Genomic DNA, 21609 nt, shown 5'->3' on the forward strand with positions numbered 1-21609 from the left:
GGGCCGCCGCGCCGCGCCCCTAGGGCACTCCTAGGTGGGTCTCCGCGCGCTCACCCACCTACCCAGCCAGCCAGCCCCGGGACCCGGCCGGGCCACGCGCGCCGTCGAAGGGCCGGGGCGGGGGCCTGGAGAGGGAAGGTCCCCGCCCCTTCGAGCTGTGGGATCCCAACCCCCGCGCCCCTGTAAGCTCGGGTGGGTGCGAACGGGCGGGCGAGGTAAGGGGAGTGCAAGGGGGCGCAGCGGCCCGGCCGCCGCAGGGGGTGGGGGGGCGCCGTCGCCCCCGCAGGTGAGACAGGTGCGGGCTGCGGCTGCCACGGCGCGACCCGCAGGTGAGTCCCCGCGTCCTCCTGCGGGCTCCGGGCCTGGCGCGCCCCAACTCCGCCTCCCTCCGCCCTTCGCAGCCGGCTCGAGCCTGCCGGGTGGCCGTTGTGCTGGCTGTTCCGCCAGGGGTGCCTTGTCCGAGGGAGCGACAGCGGCGTCCCCAGAGACCCTGCCGGCGAGATCCGTACGGGTGAGTGCTGACGGGCGTCATGCTCGTGCCAACAGCGTTATCTTTCCCAAGCGCTGAGGTCGGGCAGGTTCAGGGTAGAAAACCGGGGAGGAGGCTCCCCTGGGATCCTTCGTACTGCACATCGCCCAGGTTCCCATGTTTATTAAAAGACCTTTTAAACTCAACTGGGAATTGTTAGTGTGCATGTGGATGGCCTTGACCTCCTCACCTGCTTCCAGAAAGGATGGGAGCGCCAGACACCCTGCATTCAGGTAGAAATCTGCCCTGAGCTACTACCCAGGAGACAAAAGACTGGATTCTCCAGCAACAGGGAAACTCTCTAGAAATCTTGGCCTAGAAAAGAACAAGCCTCTGAGGGCAGAAGAGAGCCATGACTGGCTGCCTGGGGTGCTGGGGGGTGGGGGAGAGGTCTGCTGCTTTCTGCTGTGTGATCTCAGGGAAGCCCCTCAGCCTCCTGAGCCTGGGTGTCCTTGGCGTGACAATGGTGATGGCACCTGTCTCAGTGTCTTGGCGAAGCTGAAATGAGAAAGTCAGGGGCATGCAGTAAGCACTGCAGGAATGCTGGTTCCCAGTGGTGCAGTGGTTAAGCGCTCAGCTGCTAAGGGAAAGGTCGGCGGTTAGAACCCACCAGCCCCTCCGCGGGAGAAAGATGTGGCAGCCTGTTTCTGTAAGGATTTACAGCCATGGAAACCCTATGGGGCAGTTCTACTCTGTCCTGTAGGGTCTCTATGAGTTGGAATCTACTCGACAGCAATGAGTTTGGTTTTTGGTTGCTCCATCTCTGAGAGACCCAGCAGCCTGGGGGAGGTCAGGAAGGACAAGGTGGGTACAGCTTGTCATTGTCACAAAGTTGCTAGCTTATCAAAAGAAATCTAGTTGTCCTTTCTTCCCCCAGGGAGTCAGACAGGATGGACTGTGTTGCATTCGTACCTCCCTTGGAATGCTGGAACCCCGTGTGCTCGCACTTATCTTGGGACAGTGCTGACTTCTTGTCACGTTGTTAGCAAAGTTGGTTTGTTCCATAGGTAGCAAATCAAAGACTGGTCACGTGAACTAAGCAGAAAAAAAAATTCCTACTTAAAAACTTGATCCCAGTATGTGACTTGTGCCCCCTCAATCCCTAAGGTCCCCCAAAGCCTGGCTTTGTGGCTTTCAAAGCTGGAAGAAACCTTAACATCATCTGGTACAGCACATTCTATAGACTTGACCTTGAGGTACAGAGTGATTAGCAGACTTGCTTAAGTTTATGCTGGATGTTTGAGGCAGGGCATAGGCCCCAACATTGGTCTGCTAATCCTGGGCTTTTTTTATGGCCAAGTGGTGTAGTGTAGGGATTAAGAGCATGGAAGCTTCCCTGGCTTGGAATCCTGGTTTTGCCACTTCTAGCTGTGTGACACTGGGTAGGTCATTTCACCTCAGTGCCATCGTTTCCTGCTCTGTAAAATGAGGATAATAACAGTATTTGCTTCATGGGATTGTTGTGGGGTTTAAATGAGTGAATACATATAAAAGCACTCAGGACAGTGCTTGTGTCTGGAATACACTGTATACATGTTAGTCATCACTGTATCATATCCTTCACTTTATCATAATAAAGTGTGATGCTGTCAAAGACTGTGCTGCCTTCAGCAGAGCATCATGGTGAGAGTCTGGGTTTTGGAGTTGGATAGACCATGGTTTGATTCTCAGCCATTTACTAGCTATATGACCTTGAGGTCAATACCCTCATCTATAACAAGGGATGAGTGACATCAGCCTGGCAAAGGAGTTATGGGAGTTAAATAAGATGATGCATATAAGTCCCTTTGCTTGGTTCCAAGGTCATAGGCTGGGCTCCAAAATGATAACTAGTATCATTATGACCTTGATCTACCTAAAAGGCCCAGTTGAGATCAAGCATCAACTAGTAGGTGTTTGCAGGGCATGAGCTAAAAGACTGGTGTTGTTCGTGTTTTAGATGGTAAAGGATCACTCGTTAAATTTTCTAACAACCTGATTCTTCCAACTCAAAGCGTACACGAGTTCTTTATAGTCCACTGCTGCTTTCCCTCTTTCCTCTGTGTGACTGTTTTCGCTTTTGCTTGCTCTTGATGTCTGCTGGCAGGGCCTGCAGTTCATGAATGACCTGGAGTTATTACTATGCGCTCAGAAATCCTGTTCCTGTTGTAGGGCTGCGATCCCATTCACAATGGAGGGAAGCAGGCAGACGCGAGTGTCTCGGCCATACAAGATCAGCGAATCTTCAAAGGTCTGTGAATTATTGCTTACCACCTGTGGAAATCATCAGAGGAGGGCAAAGCTTTTTCCAATTAACTCATTCTTAACTTACAGATAGATTTTTTTGTTGTTGGTGGTGTTAATATCCTTAACAATAAGTAGAGGTAGAAATGGTCAAGGAGCCGAAAAAGTCATTAAATCAGGAGGCTGCAAGCGCAGGGGACTTTAGAGACACTGCCCAGACGTTGTCTTGTTTTTCAGAGTGGCATTCCAGCCACTTTGCTGTTTGTCTCTCACATCAACCCTAAGAGGTGGATGGGACAGAGTAAGAGCTCATGGAATTGTCTTTCCCCACTTGGGGGACTCAAAGACTCCAAGGACATGTCCATTGAGAACCCAAGCCTCCAGCCTCCCACCTTGGAGTGGAGACAACATGTTGTATGCCTGGATGTTAAGGGCCCAGATACTCCCTGGTCTTGACTCTGGGCCGTAAGAGCAAGTGTGGGTGGGTCAGGGTCAGGCTACCAACCGGTGTCTGCATTAGAATCACCCTGAGGCAGAGGGTGTCTAATTAGAAATACATGTGCCCGTCTCCACCCTAGACTTGCTAAATTAAAATCTGAGAGTGGAGCCTGGAAATCTGTACCTCAGCAAGCTCCCCAGGTGGTTTGGAACAACCCCTGCCCCACAGCTGCCATAGATAAATGTTGGGGGACTGATTTTGGGGGACAGTCCCTATTTACACCTGTCTTCCTGCTATAAATATTAATAGTGCCCCCTTTCTTTAAAAGTGCCATTTTTTAGAGATTAAATTATGGTTGCCTTAAACCAATTAAACCAGTTGCCGTCAAATTGATTCTGGCTCATGGTGACCCCATGTGTGTCAGAGTAGAACTGTGCTTCATAAGGTTTTCAGTGGCTGATTTTTCAGAAGTAGATAGCTAGGGCTTTCTTCCAAGGTGCCTCTGGGTAGACTCAAACCTCCAGACTTTCGTTTAGCGGCTGAATGCACTGACCATTTGTACCACCCAGGGACTCCATGGTTATGTTCAATATGCATTACCAACGGGAGTGATATTGCCCCCAAGGGAGTAAAAATTAGTTCTTGGGAGATGCAGAAAAAAATGTTACTCTTTTTATGTGTAAAGCATAGCTGTACATACAGCACATAAGCAGATACATGGTATATCTACTGTGGTATTAACATCTCATGGGAGGTTATTAGGAAAAAATATCTATAAGGGCTCAATAAAAGCTCTTTAGGGGAGTGATAATGAAAAAGATGATTGAAAAACATTGCTTTACATAAGGGGAGTTATGAGCATCCTATAGATTTGTTTAAAAAAAAAAAAAGAGGTCTGCAGATGTGTGTTAGAAAAAATGGGGTGTCTTTTTCAAGAGAGGTTGATTCTTTTAAGAAACAGTTTCCTATTCCCATCTGAGTTTACCAAGAAGGCTTTTGCCAAGCCCGGCTTTATCTGCTGTGAAAACTCAGAAAGGTCTTGCGGCTCTCTCAAAGGGGCTTTGTTCTGGAGCTTGGCTGTGAAGACAGTGTGGCTTTCTAAGTTTGATAGCACTGGAAATCTTTGTCCTACAAGTCAGATTCTGAGTTTGTTTGTTTCTGAATCTAGGCCTTTAGAAATAGGGTTCTCTATTCCTTGGTTGATTGTATTTATATTTCTAACTTTTTATACAAACAAGTGCCCAAATCATAAGTGAACCCTCAAATGTTTAGACATTAAACTCACCCATGTAGCCAGCACCCAGATAAAAAAGCAGAACATTACCAACCCCTAGGGCCCCCCATCATCCCCCTTCCAGTCCCTACACTCTGGATAACCACTCTCCTGACTTCTAACACTATTGTTTAGCTTTGCCTGATTTAACTGGCATCATAGGGTAGGTGCTTTTGTGTGCCTGGCTTATTTCACTCAACACTATGCTTGGGAGACTCATCTGCACTGTTGTGTATGTAGCAGTGATTGTTCATGCTCAGAGCTGTGGAGTCTTCATTGTGTGACTACCTTGTTGATTTATCTACTCCAGAACATGCTGATCTATTTTAGTGCTAAGTTCTTTTTTAATATATAATCCAGTGAGGTTAAACCCACTGTATTCTCTTCAGTGTTAGTCCCTGAGTACCTGTCTTTCTTCACCTACTCTGCCTGCATTTGATTTAGGCACTAAACTAAGAAATATAGGAATGAATGGGGTTTAATGCCATCAGAAAATGTGGGGATTCCAAAAAACCAAACCAAACTGGTTGCTGTTGAGTCAATTCCGACTTATAGTGACCTGTAGGACAGAGTAGAACTGCCCCATGGGTTTCCAAGGCTGTAATCTTCACAGAACTGATTGCCACATCTTTCTCCCGTGGAGTGGCTGGTGGGTTTGAACTGTTCACCTTTAGGTTAGCGGCCGAGTGCTGAACCACTATGCCACCAGGGCTCCTTTAATGTGGGGGTTAGAGTTTCTAAATTATATGAAATGCTGACATACCATTACTGATGTCCCTTTAAAACTGGGAAATCATGTTTGTTTGTTTGAAGTTGTCATCTCTGCAGCTACACTAAAATATCAGATGTGGGTTGTAGTCGAGACACAGGTAAAGAATTAAGCGTGCCTGCTGAGTATGGAGACATAGTTTTAGAAACAGCGGCTGCCCTCTTCCCCTGCCCTGGCTCGCTGGAGAAGATAGTCTCCTTCAGTAGCTGTTGCCCATTGCTTCCCACGGTCCCCATCCCTGGGGCTGTTTCTCTTTTAACACTGAAGCCTGGGTGGTGTGTACCTCCCATCTAAGTGTGGCGGTCCCAGGGGATTACCATGGGATGAACAGTCCCAGGAGACTACCATGGGACAACCAGGGGTCCTGGGGTGGGCAAACCACCTGATGGCCCCTCACTTGCTTCTGTCGAGACACTCAGCCTTTACTGTTAATCCATAGCCTGCTATTCTAGTACTTTCTCATTTCCTTCCTTTAATCCACACCTGAGAGGGGTCTGTGGACAAGCTAGTATCTGTCAGAGCCCAGAATCATCCTGTTTAATTAGAAGCCAGAACTACTAGGCCATCATGGCTGTCTGTGTATAAACAGAATAAACAGAGATATCCGTGTGTAGAGTTCCTGGGTGGTACAAATGGTTACTGTACTCAGTTCCTAACTGAAAGGTTGGAGGTTTGGGTCCACCCGAGGCACGTGATCACAGATAGTAAGTGACAGAATGGGGATTCAGATTGTATCTGGTTTTAGAGGCCACTCTGAGCAACTTCAGTGCCCTGATGGGTCAGCATTTTTCAAACCTATTTGCTTATGACCCACATTAAGAAAGAAAGTGAGAGAGGGCGAGAAGGAAGGAAAATGAAGGAGGGAAAGAAGGAGGGAAGGAAGGACTATACACTCTGATTTCCCACAATGCACTCTGATATCTGACACACTGTCTCTTTCATCCCACTTTATTTAAAATGTTGGGCATGACCCCCCGGTGGCTCTTAGGACCCTGCAGGCCATGGGAGGGCAGGTGGAACCTGGGCCTCACGTCAGCTTTCTGCCATAGGTGTACCGCTGGGCCGACCACTCGACCACGGTGCTGCAGCGTCTCAACGAGCAGCGTCTCCGTGGCCTCTTCTGTGACATCGTCCTAGTGGCAGATGAGCAGCGTGTGCCAGCCCACCGCAACCTGCTGGCCGTGTGCAGCGACTACTTCAACTCCATGTTCACCATTGGCATGAGGGAGGCCTTCCAGAAGGAGGTGGAGCTGATTGGCGCCTCCTACATCGGGCTTAAGGCCGTGGTGGACTTCTTGTACAGTGGTGAGCTGGCACTGGATGGCGGCAACATCGACTACATCCTGGAGACGGCCCATCTCCTGCAGATCTGGACGGTGGTGGACTTCTGCTGCGAGTACCTGGAGCAAGAGGTGAGTGAGGACAACTACCTCTACCTCCAGGAGCTGGCCTCCATCTACAGCCTCAAGCGGCTCGATGCCTTCATCGACGGCTTCATCCTGAGCCACTTTGGCACACTATCGTTCACGCCTGACTTCCTGCAGAACGTGTCCATGCAGAAGCTGTGTGTCTACCTGAGCAGCAGCCAGGTACAGCGGGAGTGCGAGCATGACCTGCTGCAGGCTGCTCTGCAGTGGCTCACACAACAGCCTGAGCGCGAGGCCCATGCCTACCAGGTGCTGGAGAACATCCACTTCCCACTCATCCCCAAGAACGACCTACTGCACCGTGTCAAGCCAGCTGTGTGCTCGCTGCTGCCCAAGGAGGCCAACTGCGAGGGCTTCATCGAGGAGGCGGTGCGCTACCATAACAGCCTGGCTGCCCAACCCGTCATGCAGACCAAGCGCACGGCACTGCGCACCAACGAGGAGCGCCTGCTCTTTGTGGGTGGCGAGGTCTCCGAACGGTGTCTGGAGCTCAGCGACGACACCTGCTACCTGGATTCCCAGAGCGAGCAGTGGGTCAAGGAGACACCGCTGCCGGCCCGGCGGAGCCACCACTGTGTTGCTGTGCTGGGGGGGTTCATCTTCATCGCCGGCGGCAGCTTCTCACGAGACAATGGAGGGGATGCAGCATCCAATCTTCTTTATAGGTATGACCCCCGCTGTAAACAGTGGATCAAGGTGAGATTAAAGCCAGATTATTTCTTTACTCTTGAGGACTCTGTTGGTTTCCTTAACCTAACCTTGACTTCCCCCCTGCTTCTCTCTGGCCTTGCCCACTGTCCTGCTTCTGAACAAGGTGTGACAATAAAGTTAAGAGTCCACACTCTGGTTTGGAAACGTGAATGCCGACCGCCTTATGAAGGGTCAGCACTGCCCACTAGAACTTTCTGCACTGACAGAAATGTTGTACATCTGTGCCATCCAACATGGTAGCCACCAGACATGTGTGACTATTGAGCTCTTGAAATGTAGCTAGTGTGACCAAGGCACTGAATTTTCCATTTTATTTAATTTTAATTCATTAGTTTACATTTAAATTTAATTTTAATGGCCATTCCACACTAGTGGCTGCCATATTGGGTAGTGTAAGTCCAAACGTTTGACTCATAATTCCAACAACTTTTCCTGTGTCCCAGAGTCTTTGTGGAGCTCTTTTTTTTTTAAAGCTTTGGAGCTAGTTTTAGGAGGCTACAAAGGCTCATGTTAAGGTACAATTTGGGGCCATGCAACAGGTATCATGGCCTAATTATGGGAAGGGCATGGGCCTTGGAGTCAGACCTGAGTTCCCATCCCAACTGGGCCAAATTGTAGCTTGGGGCAGGTGGGTTTAGACTGTTTTTTTGCCTTCTCCAAATTTCAGCTTCCCTCTCTGGAAAATGGGTGTGGGACATTGACCCTCTAGGGTCACTGGGGTATGTTCAGAAGCCCATGTTCCCTTTCTCCCATGAATGCCCCTCCAGGCCACCACCCACAAAAATATGTCTTGTTGTTTATACTCACACCTCAGTGTTTTTACTTAACTCTATGATTTCCTGAGCTCAAAACTCAGAGTGGACTCCAGATGACCTTTTGATTTTATTCTCAAAGATCTGTACCACTTTCTAGGATCTAACGCTTGCCACTAGAAAGAAGAATCAGATAGAAACGTACTTCCAGCTTTGGAGTCTGCCCTCAAAAGCTTTTCAGCAGTGGTAGCCTCAATGTATGGTCTCCTGCAGGTCCATGTTCATTTGTGTATTCTGCTTGGATTATTAAAGAAAACTTGGTACTTCTACTTTTTAATCTCCTATTGAGCGCATCTCTTCTGCTCTGTTAACATGGCTGGCAATCAGCAATAATTAAAAAATTATCTGATGAGGGGGAAGAAGAGAAAGATGAATTTTTATTTTAGGAAACCACTAAAAATCAGCAGTTCTGAACCATGTGTTCTGCACAATTCTAGTCCACAAGGTAGACCACGTGACCAGATGAATTTGGGGAAATATGTTCTCCATCCCCCTCTCGGGCATTCATGAGGAGCCCTCCGGGGCTCTGAGAAGTCCTGCATAAAGATCCCCTCTTTACTGGAGTTGAATTCCCTTCCCCCAAACTCGCTTGGCCACTGTTGTACCTTCTTGGGCTGCGTGTTCCATAGAACACGTTTGGGGAACGCAGTGCTAGATGTTGACGCTGTTCTGGGTTTGGGGAAGGGAAGGTTAAGGTATCTCGCCTCCACAGGTGGCCTCCATGAACCAGCGCCGGGTGGATTTCTACCTTGCCTCCATTGAAGACATGCTGGTGGCCGTTGGTGGCCGGAATGAAAACGGAGCTCTCTCTTCAGTAGAGACTTACAGTCCCAGAACTGACTCCTGGTCCTACGTGGCTGGCTTGCCAAGGTGACTGGGGGTTTTTAAGGATTTTTATGGGTTACAGTTCAGTCCACCTGCCTTTCTGGCTACTTTGTTCTCTAATTCCAGAAAGATCTCCTGGCTTATAAATAATAGGAAGTAGAACATGAGTGGCAGAGGGAATGGTGGAGAGAGGAGTGTGGGCTCTGGTTTTAGACTGTCCATGTGCAAGCATCTGGGTGGCGCAAACAGTTAAGCACTCGACTATTAACTGATAGGTTGGCAGTTTGAACTCAAACCCAGAGGCACCTAGGAAGAAAAATCTGGTGATCTACTTCTGAAAAATCAACCACTGAAAACCCTATAGAGCACAGTTCTACTCTCACACACTTGGGGTTGCCAGGGGTCATAGTTGACGCAGTGGCAACTAGTTTGGGTTTGTTTGTTTTTAGTGCAAGTCAGCTCGCTGCTAAAACAAGCATCCCTCCATAAATGAGTCTGTTCAGTTGCTGAGGGTCGGGGAGTGAATATCAATTGAGTTCAGGTAGTGAGCTCATGGAGAAGCCCTGGTGGCGCAGTGGTTAAGTGCATGGCTGCTAACCAAAAGGTTGGTGCTTCAAACCCACCAGCAGCTCCACGGGAGAAAGATGTGGCTGTCTGTTTCCTTAAAGACTACAGCCTCGGAAACCCCATGGAGCAGTTCTACTTTGTCATATAAGGTCTCTATGAGTCAGAATCGACTTGATGGCATTGGGTTTAGTGAGTTCATGTGGAGAAATGGGGATTCAGAGTAGAAGGGCCTTGGCAGAGAGGGGCAGAGCTGGGAAGTGAGCCCTAGGGATCTCCCTGCAGGGCCTGCCGCTTACCCACCCTTCTCAGCCACTCCTTGTCCAGTGATGAAAACCATCTATAAATGGTTTTTGTGGCACTGGGCCCAGCACTCGCCTGCTCTGCACACTGTCTCGTCAAATCCACACCACCCCCAGGAGGGCTGGTCATCCTCATTTCACAGAGGAGAAGACAGGCCCAGGCTCACGGAGGTTAAATTGGGTGCAGCACTGAGCCCCCTCTCTGTCTCTGTGTCCGCCCATCTCCCTGCAGGTTCACGTATGGCCATGCGGGCACCATCTACAAAGACTTTGTGTACATCTCGGGGGGCCATGACTACCAGATCGGCCCCTACCGCAAGAACCTGCTGTGCTACGACCACCGGATGGATGTGTGGGAGGAACGGCGGCCCATGACCACGGCTCGCGGCTGGCACAGCATGTGCAGCCTGGGCGACAGCATCTACTCCATCGGGGGCAGCGATGACAACATTGAATCCATGGAGCGCTTTGATGTCCTGGGCGTCGAGGCCTACAGCCCCCAGTGCAACCAGTGGACCCGCGTGGCGCCCCTGCTGCACGCCAATAGTGAGTCAGGCGTGGCTGTGTGGCAGGGCCGCATCTACATCCTGGGTGGCTACAGCTGGGAGAGCACCGCCTTCTCTAAGACGGTGCAGGTGTACGACTGCGAGAAGAACAAGTGGAGCAAGGGCATTGACCTGCCCAAGGCCATTGCCGGAGTGTCCGCCTGTGTCTGTGCCCTGAAGCCACGGCTGGAGGACAAGAAGAAGAAGGGCAAGAGCAGGAGGCACCAGGACCAGGGCCAGTGACCCCACCAGGACCTCGAGCCCGCTTCTGCCTCCTACAGCGTCTCCACCGACAAGCAACAGCTCCTTAGAGTCCTAAAAATATTATGTTTTTTTACTTTTATGATTCTCGGTCTTTCTATGATATCACAGCAACCAATTAAATATTATATAGAACTTTGCATATTATCTTGCTGAGTAATTACACCTGGGCCCAGGCAGTAGCCATGCCCTTCTCTCTGTGCAGGGTTCCTCCCAGATTACCAATTCCCTAAGGTCCCCCTAACCACACCCCCTGAGAGCAGCCAGAGCAGGGGTTATGCAGAGATTTTCATAGTGAAACTTGGGGCCTTGGAGAGACATTTCAGACCATCTAGTTCAAGCTTCCCCAAACCTGGCTGAGCTTTTTAAAAAGACAGATTCCTGGGCTCCCACTCAAAATTGCCAATTCCCAAACTGCCAGGAGCGGGGGTGGGGGTGGGGGGTAGAGGTGCCTGGAAACTGTATTTTAACCAGTTCCTGGAGTGATGAGCATCAGCCATGTTTGGGAATCACTGTCAAGTGTATTTGTTTTATAAATGAGGGCACAGAGACCCCAAGGGGTTGCATGAGTGACTGAGGGTCACGCAGCTCGCTGGACAGTCGGGATACCTTGGGACTTCTTGCCAGGGAGGTGCACATGCTGGGATTTCCTTGTCAGGTGACTTGTTTCTAAATAATCCCAGTCCCTGGCTCGTCATCTTCCCCAGTTCTCCAAGGCTTAGGGAATCCAGGAAGAAAGAGGGGAAAGGCATGAAGCTCTTTATAAACATTACTCTGTAATTTGTGCTTTTTTCTTTGTTTTTGTTTTTATGAACTCACTGTTTTTTATATCAGTGATATGCTGAGCTCCCAAAATCTGCATCTATTTCTCAGGAAAGAAAAAGTGAGCTCCGTAGAATCTGTCCTTATTGTCTCTGCCTCCAGCACTGAGAAGCCATGGAAAGCTCCCACACAGATGAACAAGCACTGGTCCCCAAGAGGGCTGTGGTGTGTCTCCCCCAACTCAAGTGACAGATCCTGGTCCCAGTCGTCTGCTACTAAGTAGTTTGTTTCAGTGGGCAAATACATTTAAGAGGTCTTGGTCTGTTTCTTCATTCAGCAAGTGACAGGGTTAGATGAAATCACCCCAAGTTCCTTCCAGGTGTTAAGTTCTTTGATATAAGCTAGTAATGTATGTTTAGCGCCTCCTTTAGGATGTAGAGCTGCCCTGCACTAGTTCCTGCAGACAGTTTCTAGAACAGGTATCAATAATGTATGCCCTTTAAGGAGAGCTTTTAGATGACTGCCCAAGCCAGATGCATAATGTAAGCAAAGTGCTGTGGGAGGATACAGTAGAATTGGTTTTAATCATGAGCCAGGGAGAGCGTTAGTAATCTTTACCTTGGCTAAGATGGGAAAATGTCAAGATTTATTGTTAAGAGTGATGTTAGAATAAGAATAATCTCAGTTATTTCCATTTTTTCAAGATTCTTTACCACATTTTCTTTCCTTTCCCTTCAGGGTTTACTGTGATTTAGATTGGTCTGTTTCTAGTAACCAGGAGAGCAGAGAGGGACTTGGGGATTGAAAGCTCCAATACTCAACGTGATAGCCCTCTATTGCTAGTTGGTCGAGTAGTCTGCCTATTTAGCTAGTGACTTGCATATGGAAATCCCTAGAGGTTTACAAACTGATGAGGTTCTGCAAAACAGACTGTAAACTCCTCTTGGAGCTCCATGACACACAGTATTAATGGCTCTGGGAAGTCCTGCATTAACTATTAACCTCCCATCAACCCAGCATTTCCAAAGTTTTTTGAGCATGAAATCCTTTTTTTGTCCCCCTCATACCTAGTCCCAGACCTCCATGAAACATGTTTTGCAGAACTTCTACCAACTTTGGGATAGGTTTTATTACTTGAAGACCCTGCAGAAGACAGTGTGGCATATACGGTATAGACTCCCAAACTCACCTGGGGTCATGAACAAACAGTCGGCTTTCAACCAGAATCTAGGGGCAGGCTGGGAAGAATACATAGCAAGACTCCATGCATAAGTGGTGTAGGGAGCAGGATGGCCGTGTATTTTTAGTGTCAGCCAGCTTTTGTTTTTAAACCACCGGGACTTGTCCCAGGATAAGGGTGCCATGCTGACCTCTATTCTTACTATCCTGTGCCTCTGGGTTACATACTGTATCCTGTATCTAATATTTTGTGATGTCTCTCCTGACACTTTTAAGGCTGTTTGTAATTTACATGGGCATAAAATCTGATATTATTGAGGTTGAGAGCTTTCCGGTAAAGGCAAAGATGATAAATTTCATCTCATGGACTAACTTCAAATAATTGTGATGGCTGCACTGTGCTAAGAAAGGCTTCTGGACTTGGGTCAGTGGAAAGGTGTGAAGGAGCATCATGACTAAAGCAGTGTCCACATGAGCATAGGAGAGCAGAGTGGTGATTATCTGTGCCAGGTGTTTGTCACTTGTGTTGTAAAGATGGAAATTCAGTCTCCTGTGTAGTCTAATGAAGAACAGAATTAAGTGGTTTTTAACCTGAATGGGCAGAACTTGGGGTTCTACTTAAGAAGGTGGCCATTTGAACTGCCAAATCATGGTAGTGTAGTTTCAGATCACAGAGATGGAACTTTGCTTTGTGCGGGCCACCATCTTGAGATGAATACAGCCACATTTTGCTGTTTTCATATGCTGTTAAACAGTCAGTGCTCTGAGCTGGTCAGCTTGCACTTTGAGAACACCTGGATTACTTTTGATCTTTCAAAATAAGTGTGGTGGGCTTTTATTTCAGATTTTTATTTTCTTCACTTTTAAAGAATTAGAGTTTTAACTTCATTTTAGTTAGAGGTTTGGGGTTTGCCCTCATGCAAGTTGGAACCTGGTTTGGCTTAAGACATAAATGTATATAATAGACAGAAGGAAGGGAAGGAGAGTAGAAAAGCTGAAGAACCTTGTTACTTATAGTGGTCCTTCTGTTGTTTAAAATACATGTATATTGTCTCACCACTTTACTTGTGCTTATCGTTCAACTGATATTTTTAACATTCTACCATTTTAGTAAGACTCCCAGGTGGGACCTGTGAATCTGGTTCTTACTAGGAACCACGTGTGTGTCTTTATTTGTTCTGAATGCTCCTCTCCCTGCTCCAAATGACAAGGTGACCTGAGGGTGACTTAGCAGAGACCCCAGAAGCAAACCCTAAGGGGTGCTCAGTTTTGGGTGGGAGCCCAAATGCCAAAGGGGCACGCTTGGGGACTTCAGGTGAGTGAAACTTGTGGTTCAAAGTACCCCTGTGCTGAAGCCCAGAGTGACCTTTTGGTGACTTGCAGCAACGTGGGAAGTAGGAGGCCCTCCACATCCACCCCAACCCTCCTCCTCCACGGCACAGGGCTCAGCTGGCACCAGCCAAGGTGGCATCTCATGGGCCTTGTGGCTCTCTGAGCTTTGGCTAGAATCTCAGACCACTGTCCCAAACCTAGAGGGGCAGCTACAGCTGTGGTATGGACATCTTGGGTGTCCCCAGAGGGATGGGCAGGACAAACCCCTGTAGTGTCACATTGTGCAGCTCTGCAGGCACTTGGAAAACCTGACCTAAGCATCTGCCAAGCCTGGCAGTTTTTAGAGTTTTTTGAAATGTTTTGATATTTTTGATAAAATTTGCTAATAACTGTTTTATAGATTGCCTGCTGGGGTTTTCCACCTTACCCCCTCCCTATCCCCTTGGGTTTGTCCTTGACAACAAATGTCCTGTGGTCAGCAGCAGGATCTTGCCCCATTTAGCTGTGTCTTGGACCTTGTCCTCCTCCACGGGCAGTGATCTGGTACAACTTTTGAATTCTGTAAGGTCACACGTGGCCTGTGAGAAAGACTGTCTTAGGCCCCCAACAGAACAAGAGGGCAGTTTGACTCCCTTATAGTGTTCTGCATTTCCTACTAAGCTCCTACCTCAGTGGTGTGTGCAGAGTTGAAGAGACACCTGAGGACTGATCCATATATCACTTTTCTCATATGGGTCCTTTCTCACCCCGGAGTGTGGCTGGGGTCCTGGTGTACTCCCCTCCACCTCTCCTTTTAAAGAAATCTTAACATGAAATATAAGAACTGTCCTTGTACTTTGTAGAATCATTGTCCTCGGCTTTGGAAATTGTTCATTTCTTTGGTTTTTACCCAGATAGGACTTGTGGCTTCTGAGAGTGTTCTGGGGTCTCAAGAAATTGTCGTTTGGTTGCCTTAGTTAAAAAAGTCGAACGAATGTAAAACTTTTGGTGGTGGAGGGGCAGAGGGGATAAACTCTTCCATGCTGATTTTCTTTGAGAAAAGCAATTCCACGTTTTCAAAGTTACTTGAAGCCATCTTAACAGGTTTGTTTGCAATGGAAGAAAGAGTTGAGTCCGTTGGATTGATTGAAGTTATTCATCAGGCACCAACCACCTTTCAAAATTAGTAAAATATCTGACGATTAAGTAATTCTTTGGGGTTGTTCTGGTTACTAATGTTACTGAAATCTGTAACTGTGTGTGTTTTTGTTAATCTGTTGCTTTTGTATTTGTAATTTTATGACATGCAAAGTTTTTTTCTGTCTTACCTTTTTTTAATTAATTTTCTGCACATTGCTTTTTTCTTTGTTTTTAATTCCATAGAGCATATTCAATTCTTGAGACACATTAAAATAATTTGCCTGCTAGGTTATGGTTTATTTTATAATTACATTCCGAGTCTTGTGTGGTTATTGTAATGATCTTTAGTCCTATTTTCTTTGGCTATATGAAAAAGAAACCCTTGCATGTTGAGCCCAAATATAATTTGGAAATTAACCAGACTGCGTTTTAGTGTTGTGGAAGACTGGAACATTTTGGTTCGGCTTTCACTGTGCTTCTAATTACCGTATTTTGCCAGGAATTTCATTCAGATCCTTGATTGCAGTACCTATGACCCAAAATGAAACTATCTGCTTAAACTTATGTCAATTGGGGGAAATGTGATCAGGAAAAGAAAATGTAGAAATCAGGGGAAACATAACTTATGACTAGCAATGCGACAACATTTCAGTAAGAACAGAATCAGTTTTAGTTCCCTTAAGACCTAAGAGGAGGATGGCTCCCCTGCCTTGTCAGGGTTTTACAAGCCAGCCAGCAGACAAGCTGCAGTCCCAAGAGTGCACCTTTTCCCCTGTATCTTCAGCATTTCAGCATTGGGAGGCACCTGCCCAGGGCATCACCCCTGGAGACTTGATTAGAATTTACTTCTGAGCAAAAGAGCTGCCCCAAACTGAACACAGGCTGCCAGGTGCTAAATTCTTCACCTGGACTCTTTCAATTAAGTAAACCTCAGAAGAATCTTAGATTAGAAATGGTATTCTCCCCAATTTGCAGATAAGCATTCAAACCTCAGGTTCATTGCCTTATCCAAGGCCACCCTGCTGTCAGTGGTTGTTCTGGTGTGGGCTCTCCTAGACAAGGACTTGGGCAAAGAGTTTATGTGGGAAGTGGTCCCAGGAGGCTGGGATGAGACAAGGAAGGAGGAAAGGCAAACTAGGAAGATGCATTAGTTGTCTATTGCTGAGTAACAAACCACCGCCAAAACAGTTGCTTAAAACAATAATAATCACTTCCTTTGCTCACAAAGCTGAGGGCTGAGTGGGCACAGACCCTGAGTCTCTCCTGCTGTCACAGTCTGGCGGTGGCTGGGGCTGGAACCATCTGAAGGCTCCCTGCAAACCTGAGCTTCAGTGAGAAGGCTCAGACGGCTGAGGCCTCTCTGCTTTCTCAGCCTGTGTCTCCCCTCTCTGTTCTTTCTTTTCCTTCTCCATCTCCTCATCCCTCTTCCTCTGGTCTCTCCACATGGTGCCTTACCTAGATTTCTTACATGGTAGCCACACGTTCCTAGAATGGATGTCCAGGTGTAGTGAGCAGAAAGCCACAGGACCCTTTCCAGTCCAGCCCACTGGGGTTCCTTTGCTGCGTTCTGTTCATCAAGGCAGCCACAAAGGCTCAGCCGGTCCAAGGGAGGGGACACAGATGCATCTCCTGATGGAGGCACGTCCAAGAATTGATGCCCCTGCGTCAGCTCCGCGCGGAGGGTGTTCCTGGGGCAGCTGGGCTCGGTGTGGCCGCCCTCGGCGCCCAGCGCCGCCCAGCCTTCGCAGCCTCATCCAGGCCTGTGCCCCCCGGTGAGGGCCGCCCCAGGGGTCTCGCTCCCCTGCACTCCTGCGCGCCCTGGGTGTCCAGTCACTCCCAGAGACGAGAAGGCCTGCAAGCGGAGCGCTAGACACGGTGGGGACGGACGGCCGCCCTTAAGCTTGCGGCGGCCCAGGGGCCCTGGCACCGCTTGGGCCAGAACCGAGGAGCGCTGAGGCCTGTAGGGGGCGCCAGGCTAGCCAGGTCAGAGTCTGCTCTTCAATGACTAAAACTACTGTCGTTCAAAGTCACTTACTACTTGGGGCTAAGGAATTGTGGTCCCAGCCGGCACCCCTCGGAGGTTAGTATGGAAGCCGAGAGGAGGCATTACTCCCCCGTCAGAAAAGATGGCGGTTGCCCAGCTCAGTGGTCGCAGAGTGTTGGTGGGATGTGGGACAGGTAAGTTTTCATGGAGGCAAGGCAGAATTGTGCACCATCGGGTTTTCAAGGCAGTCAATCGTGTTAACCGGTTGCACCTCCTCGAGTCTCCACATGTTGTCCACATGAGTCTGAATTTACTCCATGGCAACTGGTTTGGTTTTTGAGTTTTCGTGGGACGGAGAGGAGGGCAGAGGGTGGAATGAAGCCAGTCTCTTCAGAGTCCCACATGTACTGTGTCATTACCACATGTTGGCAGATGCCGGGCCCGTTGTCTTGAGTATCTGCCCACATCCTTAAAAGGCCAGCTCATATATCGCCTTCTCCATGGAGCCTAACAGGCCCTGAATGTGTTCACTCACGCGATACATTCACTAACATCCCCAGTGTGCCAGCAGGCTTCCAGACAGTGGGTACAGTGATGCCCAGGCACGGATGCCTGCCCTCGTGGAGCAGACGTTCTAAGCGGGGAAAAACAGGCCAGCAAAGATGTAAGGTCAGGCAGCACCTCCTCTGCACTCCTTCAGAACTTGACCTCCCCTCTTGCTCCAGCCACTGACGGGAGCCAGTTGAGCCCAGGCTTTGCCCAGATGCACCCTGACAACACCTTGCCCGGGCCTTTTCACTTCCTGCCACAGGCTTCTTGGAGGCTCTGAGTTAGATGCCTGCAGGAACTCACTTGGCCCTCATCCATGTACAACAACCTGGAGGTCAAGGGAGTTCATGCAACCCTCAACACATGATGGGAGGGAGAAGCTGACCAACAAATGCTCTACCTTTCTTTTCTGTGTGGCTGGTTTTGAGATGCTGACATAAAACATCTTGGAGGATCCTGATGGACCATCAACCAGTCATCCATAGCGATTGCCAACTCAGTAATGCATTCTTGTATTGGTACTCCCTCCTTCCCTATTTTACCCCCCTTCCTCTCACTCCTGTTCCCTGGGGTCACATTCCCAAATTCACTGCTTATATGTAAACCTTGATCTCAGGCTCTGCTTTGGGGAAAATCGGCTATGTCACCTGCCTGCCCCCTTACCTGCTTCGTTTGTCTACATATCACTTATCCTGGGCGAAGCCTGGGCTGAATTGGCTCTCATCAGTGGCTGGAGCAAGAGGGGAGGCCAAGTTCTGAAGGAGTGCACAGGAGGTGCTACCTGACCTTATATCTTTGCTGGCCTGTTTCTCCTGGCTTAGATTTAGGCGTAGATTCCAACTCCCGCTGGGGAGCAATTCTGTGAGAGCAGACCTCAATACATCCTGCAGAGGGCGATTTAGAGCAGTGGCCCCCTGTAACGTGGTCCCAGAGCAGCAGCAGCAGCATCACTGGGGAACTTGCTAGAAATGCAAACTCTCAGGCTCCACCCCAGACTTACTGAATCAGAAACTCTGGGAGTGAGGCCTAGCAATCTATTTTTTAAGAAGTCTTGCTAGTGATTCTGATGGTCGTTGAAACTGAGAACCATTGTACTAGAGGTATCTGCCTCCTCCTCCATCAACAGACCTTCCTGGGCTAGGAGTCCCTGCCACATAGCCAAAAGCTGTGCCCAGTTTGCTTTGGCCAAAACCTGAAACATTGACTGAGCTTCTCTCTGGTTAAGTACAGCCTGGTCTAGGGGTGGCTGAAGCTTCCACCTTGGAAGGCGACATACCTGCTGCATCCCAGAGAAAGCAAACCTTTTTTATGCACTTTCTGTTGACAGCAAGCCCTGGGCTGCCCAGCCCTTTGTGTTGGCCTCCAGCATCCACTGGCTTTGTGACTGATGCTCCTTTCTGACAGGCTCATTTTACCAGACATGCCACAATAGTGATTAATCTCCCCCAGGGGCCATGGCCCCACTCTTTCTGTTATCTAAAGGTGCTAAAAATATAACTCCTATACACTGTCTAGGACTTCTCAATGCACTAGCACTATGGGCCTTGGATCTGGATTCCAACGCGATGCTCAGCACTAATGAACCTCAAGCAAGGCTTCACTCAGGCTCTCCTGCTTTTAGAATGAGGATTAGAATCCCATCTCTATGATGTGGACAGAGCATGGGTCTGTGAGTCATGGAACATGGGTTTTAGCTTTGCCTCTGTCCCATACCATCTGGGCAAGACACTTTATCTCTCCAAATTTCAGTTCCTTCTTCTGTGGGATGAGATGGTTGGAGATTAGTGTTCCTCATGGTATGATCTGCAGGACCTTGTCAGCTAGATAGATGGCTTCTTAAAGAAGGAGCCCATGGTCAGAAAATGTTTGAGGAACTCTGGAGGCAATATCCCCCTCTTGGAGATTCACATTATGCATTAGTATACTAAAGCCTCTGAAAAGTCCCATAAAATATATCTATTTAACTGCATAAACCAAGGTTTCCCAAGCTTGTTTGACCCTGGTTCCCTGTCCCCTTTTTCCTCTATTGATAGCTACAAAGATAGTGTGTCAACACAACCCTCTTTTGAAAATGGGAAGCTGTAAGATTTCTGTCTCATCCAACTCTGACAGTCAAGGATTCAGTGGTTATCCTGTTACCCACACAGAAAGATGCCACAAAGGCATTGAAGAGGATGGCCAGCTGACTTTTTCAGGTTATATTCCTTGTGGAGGACAGTGGTTTGATGTGGTTTCCATGTTCCAATGTTTGGTTTTTAATCTTGCAGACCTAGAATCTTGATTCAAGGAGCCCTGGTGGTTCATGGTTAAACAGCTCGGCTGCCAACCGAAAGACCAGTGGTTCAAACCCACCAGCCACTCCATGGGAGAAAGATGCGGCAGTCTGCTTCTGTAAAGATTTGCAGCCTTAGAAACCCTGTGGGGGCAATTCTACTCCGTCCTATAGGGTCACTATCAGTCGGAATTGACTTGATGGCAGTGGGTTTGGTTTGGGTTGCTTAGTGGCACAATGGTTAAGCGCTCGGCTGCTAACCAAAAGGTCGGCTGTTCAAATCCACCCAGTGATTCCACAGGAGAAAAGACCTGGCTATCTGCTCCCATAAAGATTACAGTCTAGGAAACCTTATGGGGCAGTTCTGCTGTCTCCTGTAGGGTCGCTGTGAGTCAGAATTGACTCAATGGCACACAATAATAAGAATCTTGATTTGGCTGCTGCACCCACAAGAGAGCAGACACAGGGAACTCACCACAGTAACAAATCACCAAAAGCCAGCAGTGAGGGGAAACCCTCCCAAGAGACGGGGCTTTGGATGACACACCTGGTCAGCCCTTTAAGTGGAAAGAGCAATAGCCTGAGATAAGAATATATATAGATTCATGGGCAGTGGCACATGGCTTCACTGGTTGGTCAGACACCTGGAGGGGAAAAAATGAGAAGATTGAGGACAAGGAGGACTGGAGAAGACACTCATGGATGGATTTGTGCAAGTGAGCATGGAAGTGTGAAGATCTTTGTATCACATGGTAGTGCTCCATAGAGAGCATTCACCATGCGACAGGCACTAAGCAACTAAGTCAACAGAAAGACTTGGCCAGTTGATGTCAGCCAGCTTCTGTCATCAGCCACCCCAGTGCTGGCACAATGAATTGGGTGTGAGTGTAAGAAATCATGTGATAATCTGAAATACAGAGAAGACATCACACATAAAGATGTTCATTAATATTCATAAGAGTGAACAGTTAGAAACAATTTATATACATGCACATGAAACATGCAGAGGGTAGAATATTGTACCGTCACTTAAAATAATGCTCATCAGGAGTGTCTTAGTTATCTAGTGCTGCTGTAATAGAAATACCACAAGTGGGTGGCTTTAACAAACAGAAGTCCATTTTATCACAGTTTAGGAGGCTAGAAGTCCGAATTCAGGGCACTGGCTCTAGGAGAAGGCTTTCTCTCTCTGTCTGCTATGGAACAAGATCCTTGTCTCTTTTCAGCTTCTGTTTCTTGACGTCTTGGTGATCTTCATATGGCATGGCATCTATTTTCCCCCATCTCTGCTTGCTTACTTAATCTGGTGTTTTATATCTCAAAAGAAACTGACTTAAGACATACCCTATATAATACTCCTCATTAACATAAAGAAAACCCATTCCCAAATGGTATTATAACCACAGGTATAGGGGTTAGGATTTGCAACACAATATTTTTGGGAGACACAATTCAATCTACAACAGGAGTTTTCAGGAAAATGGAAAAATACTTGCATTAATGTTGTGGAAAAGCCAGAATACAAAATCATATATCAGTTAATAATAATAATACTCTGAATCACTGAGCAGTAACTAAGTGCCAGGCGTTGTTTTAGGTGTCTTATATACCTCACTGCACTAAATTAAATTCTTGCCACTATATAAAAAATGTCAAGAAAAAAAGACTTGGAAGTTATACACCAAAAAGCCAACAGTGGTCATCTTTGGAGATAGATAATTATTTTTCTTCT

At 48.0% G+C, this 21609-nt stretch overlaps 1 protein-coding gene across 2 annotated transcripts; it reads left to right on the forward strand.

Annotated features, from left to right (window-relative positions):
- Positions 1 to 172: 172 nt before the first annotated feature.
- On the forward strand, positions 173 to 10819 carry KLHL36 (kelch like family member 36). Of its 2 annotated transcripts, XM_023732539.1 has the most exons (6): positions 173 to 182; positions 402 to 511; positions 2681 to 2759; positions 6283 to 7356; positions 8896 to 9053; positions 10107 to 10819. In XM_023732539.1, exons 3-6 carry the CDS (start codon positions 2700 to 2702, stop codon positions 10660 to 10662), a joined length of 1848 nt encoding a protein of 615 aa, XP_023588307.1. In that variant the 5' UTR covers positions 173 to 182; positions 402 to 511; positions 2681 to 2699; the 3' UTR covers positions 10663 to 10819. The 2 variants fall into 2 exon arrangements, with proteins under 2 accessions (XP_023588307.1, XP_004377788.2); XM_004377731.2 differs by lacking the exons at positions 173 to 182; positions 402 to 511 and having other exon boundaries at positions 544 to 2759.
- The last annotated feature ends 10790 nt before the right edge of the window (positions 10820 to 21609 follow it).

This window comes from Trichechus manatus, unplaced genomic scaffold (assembly GCF_000243295.1).
Source record: "Trichechus manatus latirostris isolate Lorelei unplaced genomic scaffold, TriManLat1.0 scaffold00053, whole genome shotgun sequence".
NCBI classification, from domain to species: Eukaryota; Metazoa; Chordata; class Mammalia; order Sirenia; family Trichechidae; genus Trichechus; species Trichechus manatus.